Source organism: Lissotriton helveticus, chromosome 10 (genome assembly GCF_964261635.1).
Source record: "Lissotriton helveticus chromosome 10, aLisHel1.1, whole genome shotgun sequence".
Taxonomy (NCBI): Eukaryota; Metazoa; Chordata; class Amphibia; order Caudata; family Salamandridae; genus Lissotriton; species Lissotriton helveticus.
The window spans coordinates 822,052,788-822,060,627 of NC_136071.1; the positions used below are offsets into that span (position 1 = coordinate 822,052,788).

Sequence of the window (7,840 nt, forward strand, 5' to 3'; positions counted from 1 at the left end):
GCCCCCAGCTCCTTCCTGGGCATGTTGGCTGTGTTAGTGGGGGCTTCGGTGTTGGTTCTGCTGGACGCACTCGTGGCTGGAGCCCGCGCTGTTCTTTCTTCTGGGGTCCCTGTGTGACTCGTCCATTTGGCCCTGGCCTTTCCGCGCTTGGCCGGTTGGGTTTCGTGGGGTTGGCGTCCCTGGGATGCCTTTCTTTTTTGGCATGCTCCTGGGAGGACTTATGGCTGGTGGTCTCGGGCGTTGGGGTGCCGTGTTCCTTTCCCTGTCCCTCGCCTGCCTGTCGGTGTCCTGGGTTCTCTATGGCTGCTCGAGCTTGGCTGTGGCTTCGCCTGCGCCCTTCTCTGGGTCTGTGATGTTTTTCCCTGTGCCGGTGGGGGCCTTGTTGTGCTGTTGGCCCCTGCCCAGGCTGTTTCGCCCCCATTCTTCTTCTAGGTGTCTCGTGGGCTGGTCCTGGAAGTGGTGGCTGGCTGTCCTTCTGGATGTGCCATGTTCTGGCGTCATTATCTCCTGGGGTGCCGTGGTTTGGGCCGGGGCCTCCTACTTGGGGTGCATGCGTTCGCGCTGTGCTTCGTCCCCTCTTCTTTTTTGGGTTGTCCTGCTGCAGCCACAGGTGCCTGCGCTGCTTGCTTCCTGTGTGTGCTCAGTGGCGGGTGCTTCTGTGTGCTTGTGGTGCTCGGACGCACTGGTGTTCTCTGGTGCTTCCCCCCCCCCCGGCGGTTCGTGGGTGTCTGGTGGGTGCTGGTCGGTCGGGCGCTGTGGTTCCTGTGCTCCTCTTTTTGGTCTGCGAGGTCACGTTTCTGTTCCTGGCCTGCTGCCTTGCCACCTGCCCGCCCCAGCTCTTGTCTGTTCTCTGGGGGCGGGCGTGTCGTGGGGCTTCTCGCTTTGGTTCCCTTCTTCGGCTTGTTCCCCTGCTTTTGGACGCTTGAGTTTGGGGGTTTTCCCCTCCGGAGTTGGCGTGGGTTCCTGTCGCCTCTGTGGGGGCTGGTTCCTTTTTTTTTCGCTGGCTCTCTGCCTTTTTTGCTTGCTCCTGTGTTGTTGGGTTCTCCCTGCGTGCTTGCTTGTGCCTTGCTCTCTGCTACTCTTCTGTTTGGGTCGCTTCTCGCTTCTTCGGCGACTGCCTTCTCCGTGGGTGGCCTTGCCTCCGCTGCGGGCTGGCTGTTGTGGCCTTGCTGCGGTTGTGTGCCCTGGTTCTTCACCACCGCTTCCTGGCTTCTGTGGGGTTGGTCGGCATTTGGGGCTCCTGGTTCCTGGCTCTGTTCCTCCAGTCCTTTGGGCTGCACCTGGTTCCTGTCCTTGGATGCTTGCCGGTGTCGTGCCGGGGGCTCTCTGGGGTGCTTTGTCCCCTCTACCTGCACTTGGGGGGCTTGTGCTGCCTTGGGTTCGACTGTTCTGTGCTGTTCCGCCCTGCCTGTGCCTGTTCTCATCTGTTCCCTGTGGTTTTGCTGGGTCTGGCCTGGATGGTGTCTGCTTGGGCGCCCGTCTGGGTCTTCCTGGTGCTGTGGGCTTCCCTTTGCTCCGGCCTGGGCCTTCTGGTGTTGTCACAGGACCTTCTGTGGGCTTGGCCTGGATGCTTCTGCTCTGGCTCTCCCCGTGCTTGCCTTTGGTTTGCTTCTGGTGTTTCCTGGCCGCCCCTCCTGTTTCTGCATGGTGCCTGCCTGGTTTGTTCCTGGCTGGGGCCTCCTGGCTGCTGCCGTGTCCTGTCGTGCCGCCTGTTCTCCGATGTGGTGTGCTGTCCCCATGCTCCACTGTCTGCTCGGTGGATGTGCATGGTCGGGCCGGGTTGGTGCCTGCCCGGCCTCCTGGGGCTCCTGGGTGCTGTTGGCTTCTTGGTCCTTCTGCACGCGGGGGTGTTTGCTCCCTGGGTTGTTCTGGTCTCGTCTGGTTCCCTTGGTGGGTGCCTGGCTGAGGTTTTGGCTGGGGCGTGCCGCTCCTGCATGTTGGGCTCCTTTTTGGGCTCTGCTTCCTTGCTGGTCTCCCTTTGGGTCCTGGCGGGGTGTTCTGCGTTGGGGCCGCTTCCTGGTGGTTCCTTCTGGGCCTTCTCCTGCTGTTGGTTCTCATCCCGGGCTTGTTTTTCCGGTGTTGTGGGCCTGTGTGGGGTTCTGTGGCTCCGGTTCTACCGGCTTCTTACTGGTTGTGTGTGGCCTCGGTCTGTGCCTCCTGGGGTTTCGGACTGTGCTGTCCCTTTTCGGCCTGCTCTGGGGGTTTGTTGCCGGCCGTTTCCGGGTTCTTTCCTGGTTCTGTGGTGCTGGCTCGCTCTTTCCTCCCTTGCTTTCCCGGGCTTAGTTCCCGGTGTGGGTCTGTTTGGGTGCACCTCCCTCTCTGGTTGAGGTGCTGTCCTGTGGTGCTCGTGCCTCTGCTGGTCCCTCCCTCCTGGCTGCGGGTTGTCTGTGGTTTCCTGCTGCTTGGTCCTCTGCTCTCCTTCTGGGGTTTGCTTGGGCCTGCTGTTCCTCCTGCGTGGTCGGGTTGCTTGGCTCTGTTCCTGGCTTCCCGGTTCTGTTGGCGTTTGTTGGCCTCTTTTTTGCGGTTTGCTTGGCTCCTCTCCGGCGTTGCTGGGTTGGGGCCTTGTGGTTCTGGTCTGGGTGCTGTGCTCCCTGGGCTTTCTTTTTCCCGCTGCTCCTGCCCTTGCTGCTTGCCTGGCCTGGGTGTGGGGTTCCTGGGCGGTCCTGTGTCATTTGGGCACCTTCTTTGTGCTGCCCTCGGTGCCTCGTTGGGCAGCTGCTGGGGTTTCCCAGTTGCTCTGTGCTCCCCTCCTGCCTTGTGTTCCTTCCCTTTGGGGTTGGGGTTTTCTGGGCTTGTGGTCGTTTCTCTGTTCCCGACCTGGTTGAGTTTTCTTTGTAGCTGGTTTCCGGTCTTGTTGGCCTCTCCTTGTTTGATAGGCTTTCGGCTGGGTTCTGGGGTTCTTCCCCTTCCCTGTCTTTTGGGTCGGGTTCTCGGTCCTGGTCGGCTCCTGGGTGCTTGTTGCTTCCTGGGCCTCCTCGGCCGGGTTTCCTCCTCGGGTCTCTTGGACTCAAGTCCTTTCTTTTTGGGGATTTGGCCGGGTTTCTGGCCTGTGCTTCTCCTTCCTTTTTGGGCTGGGTGCTTGTGCCTGTGGTCTGTTGGCCGTTTCTTTCTTTTGCTTTCTTCCGGGTTGTCTCGTCTTCCTGGTGGGTCTGCCTGGCCCTGTGTGCCTTTCGGCTGGTTCTGTCCTTTGCGGTCTTCTCCGGTGAGTTGTTTTGGCTGGTCTTGGTGTCCTGGTCCGGGTCCCGGTTGCCGGTTTCTCGGGTTGGCGGCCTCCTTTCTTTGGAGCCCTGGCCTTTTTTCTTTGTCTCCGGTCCTTGTCCCTGCTGTCCTGTTCTAGGTTGCGGGCCGGCTGTTTCCTGCGGTCTTCCTTTCCTCCTCGGTGCTCCCTTGGGTGGCTGCTTTTGTTGTGGTTTCCTGGGTGTGCTTGTGCGTGCGGAAGGCCGGGTTTTCTCCTTTGGTATTCTCCACTTGTAATTATGAAGGTGTCGAGGACGAAGGGACCTGGGGGTAATGTCCTATTACTTACCGGTAATATTCATTACTCCGGGTCCCGTAGTACTCGACACCTTCTTACGCCCCTCCCTCCCTCCCGGGCGGCCGGCCTTCCTGTCTGGGTTTGTTAGTACAGGAGGGCTGCTGGGTAAGTACTGCTTATGTACTCCCGGGGGGAGGGGCAGTATTAGTATCCCAGCATTCCTCTTGTTTTTTTCTGTCGGGAGATGATCATCTCCACTTGTAATTATGAAGGTGTAGAGTACTACGGGACCCAGAGTAATGAATATTACCGGTAAGTAATAGGACATTACTGAGCCCAGGGCTGCGGCTGTGAGTCACCCTGGCTGCAGTATACTGCAGGGGGAAGACTCTAGTGAGCACGTTGGGCTGGTCGGAGAGAGGCCGCCATCCAACCCGACATGCGCACATGGGCCCCTCTGATTCTGACTGTGTATCCTGTCTGTCAGTAATATGCCTCACCCCCTCAGGCCCACACTGGACAATTTCCAAGGGACCTGCCTCCTCATGCCTGAAAATTAAATCTGCCTACTGCAGAAATGCCTAACATGTCCTAAAATGTTTAGGACTTTTACTTGCATTTAACTGGGGGCAAAATATCAGCAGGACAATGCCCCTGCTAGAGATCACTAAATTCACAATTACGTGTATAAATTGCTTGTGCTTAGATCTGTCATTTGCATTAAATTGCACATATTCCATACTGCCAAAGTGAATTAAACATAATCCATACTGCCAAATTTCAATTTGTTCTCTTCCTCAAAGACTAATAGAACATGATCTGGTGTCTGGCGAAATATCACATTACTCGATAAGAGTTATTTCATTTTAATTTGTAATTTATACGAAAATCTGCTGCATTGAAAGGAGTGTGCACAGACCATGCGGGGCCAGAGGTAGGCTAAACAAGGATTATTTGCAAGTATAGAAAATGATAGCAGTATGTAATGCACCCTGCAGAATAAGAACTTCTATATCTATAATCAGTTTTTTTTTTTTGTGAAGTTTTATATAGAGCAAACTTGACCTGAAGGGATCAGAGCGCTTTACATGAGCACCACTTCAATTTAGGGGTGTTATGCGTTTTCAAATCACAGAGCAGTAACTAATGTATGGAAGACTTCAGCCTACAAACTAAAATGTCCAAATATCCGGTTAAATCACAAAGAGGGTTAAAATATTTTGTGTACAGTTTATGTTATCAAAATCACGATTCTAATCTGTGTTCCCCAGAACTAGTGGTATCAAGGCAGGCCAATGGCAAAACGTACTAGATTTACGGCAATGATTCCATATATTTCACTGTGCAACTCTTAAGAATCAGGGGTCCGATTCACAAAGAATTAGTTTAAGAAGCCGTAAATTACTCCTGGAACACTCTTGAATTCCTACTTAATTCCAGGAGTAACTCCTGTAATAGTACTCCTGGCTTACTTGTGGAATTCAGCAGTGAGCTTAAGTGCGCCAAAAATATTTCACATCAAAATCAGACCCAAAGCTTCCAGCAAATGATTTCTAGAGGTATTTTACAAAGTCTCAAAATATTTACTTACGGGTTGTTATTATGTTGCTGCACATTGGTTATATTAATTGAACACTAATATTAATGATGTCATATTTTGTGCCTTGAGGTGTAATGGGATTGCTCTTTTTTGTCCACAGGTGGCTTCCGATGTCTTGGCGTTGCGGAGAGGGATGCTGTCTCTGGGCTCTGCGGAGATGGTTACTTTTTCAATAAAGAAATGGAGGAATGCCAAGCTTGCGCTGAATGCGAGCATGGAATGGTCGCTTTTGCTTGCTCCGCAGTCAGTGACACTGTCTGCTCCGCCGCCTCCGAGACCAAGCTTTCTGAATGTTGGGCGGCCAGCCTATCTCTACCCTCAGCTAAGACTGCCTCTTCTCAGGTGTACACAGGATTGAACATGAAGATCAAAGAAAAGCTAGAATGTGACATCCTATCGACTGAAGATAGCCGCCTGGTCTTTAGGCAGCACGGCTTAGTGTGGGTTGACCTCAACTTTGCTGTGAAGCATAATTGCCGAAATTTTCTTCAGCTCTCTTTGAAATTAAACAACAGTGAAGAGGGTTATGAGCTGAGCGGTGTCCGCATTGAGCAACCAGATGGAAAATATTATCAGAGCACGACTTTAAGTAGTGCAGCTGAGGTGGAGCCCAGCCACACGCTTTCTGTCTTTCTAAAGAGCCCAAACCAATTTTGCAACCAAAGCAAAGACTTGAACGCGTATGATCTTAACACACCCCTCAGCTTGTTCTGGTTATCTCATGATACTGGTGCGGTGGCCATGAGCGCACAAATGTCGACAGCGATGCATTATCAAACAAACTATCGACCAACTTTTAAAATTACCTCTGTGTCTGACCCATATATGATCAGCTCATCTCACGATGGCAGAAGTATAAAGTTTACGGAAATGGGTGTTGTGAAGTTCGTCTTTCAACAAGCCCTCTACTCCATGGGGCACACTTGTGTGCATGAAGGATTTTCTCTGGTCTCTTACATCAGTAGAAATGGTACCAACTCAGAGCTGATGCAGGTGTATAAGTCGGGGGTGAACTATAGAGACACTTCAATATCTGCTGCTGGAGCAACAAAAGTCAATGCTGGGGACATGATTAGCTTTGAGATACTCTCCCCGGCACAGTGCAATGTGCGGTACTTTGGAGAAAATTCAGGCATCAGCATGCTCAGCCTTATATGGATCCCAACAGCTGTCTCTGCTGCCCTGTCAGCCACCGTCTCCAGCACTGGCTTGCCTACAGGAGCGGTGAGAAACAAATGTTTGCATTTCAGTAAGTCCTCCTCCCAAGAGAAACAGATACAACTGGTCACTTCTGGACAATTTGCCCAGAAATATTTTCTTTTCACAGAACGGGGGACGGCTAGCGTGTCATTCAATTTAAAAGTCATTCATTCGTGTAACATCATCAAACTGACATTAAATGCTCACACCAGTGGCCAGGTGCATCCAACAGCAATCGCACAGCAGATTGGAGGTCAGATGCCAGAGGGAAGTGTTTGGACCACGGTGTCCCTGCGTTCATCGTTTGAAGTGCAGAATGGCACCATGATCTCCATTTCACTCGACTGTGTGCGTGGTAGGATCAATCAAATCGCCCATGAACATGGAACCAGCATTTCCATTCTATGGGTTTCCTTCTAACATTCCAAGAATTTCTAGTACTGACACCATACTGTCTTCTTGGTACTGATATGTGTGCGTTGGTGTGCAGTTATTTGAACTTAGCACGTGCACATCAGTGAAAATCAACCTCACCAGCATTGATGCAAGTCAAACTCTGCTCGATTACAAATGTGAAGACAGGTCATTGCCTAAAAATGTTCCACCCAATAACTTTCCATTGCTGTGGGCGATGAACAAACCCAGAGCTTAAGGCAAAGTAGCACCACACATCTCTAATAGGAAAAAAGCTTTCTAACTTCAATGCATTACTGTTACAGATATAGAAATGAATTACCAAATCAATAGTGAAAAATGAAACCACAATAACACAAATTGGAATTGGAAAGTTACCAGTAATGTGAATCTTTATCAACATTTGAATGCACCTCGAAGAAAACCTACATTTTCTACCTGGTGGATTAGTGCTTTGCGGTTAAGGCATGACTCAAAGCCATTCAAGATATGAAATTGTCAATCTTTATTTCAGTTCACATGTCTTCGGAACTGTAGGTTGTAAAGGCTGAGTATTTACGAACTATGGGGCATATTACCAACAACTAGCGATAATTTTTGTCTCTAACTTGTTTAGAGACAAAAATTATCGCGGCACATCATCGATTTTTATCGCAGATAAACCTTGCTATTAGCAAGGTTTATCGCAAATGCGATAAAAAACGGCCGCAATGCATGAATATCGCTGAAAAGTCAGCGATATTCATGCATTATCGAGCAAATGCTCTTAGCCATGTTATCCACCTCCCATTGGATAACATGGTGAAGAACTGCTCAGGGCAGGTGTTAGCTTTTGGAGATATTCGCGCTTAGCGCGAATATCTCCAAAAGTTGGTAATAGGAGATAGCGATGTTAGTGACTGTTTCCAGTCGCTAACATCTTGGCACGCCCACTTTGCATGTCATTAGTGATAAGTATCACTGACATGCAAAGTGGGGCCCAAGATGGTCGCTATCTCCTATTAGCTGTCACTAACTGGTGTTAGCGACAGCTTGGTAATAGGGAGATCATTTTATCTCCGCTTTCTTGGCTTTTAAAGCCAAAAAAGCGGAGATAAACCCCCTTGATAATATGCCCCTATGATATTTACGTTGAAATTGGCCAAGTAGGG

General features: G+C 50.9%; 1 protein-coding gene across 1 annotated transcript in view; it reads left to right on the plus strand.

The window, feature by feature from the left end:
• Positions 1-7,250, plus strand: part of LOC144785500 (uncharacterized) — a 130,233-nt gene extending 122,983 nt beyond the window's left edge. Inside the window, exon 4 of the mRNA XM_078664364.1 lies at positions 5,176-7,250. Within this exon, the coding sequence (XP_078520490.1) occupies positions 5,176-6,695 (1,520 nt within the window). The 3' untranslated portion in view covers positions 6,696-7,250. The remainder of the gene's footprint in view (positions 1-5,175) is intronic.
• Positions 7,251-7,840: the final 590 nt, after the last annotated feature.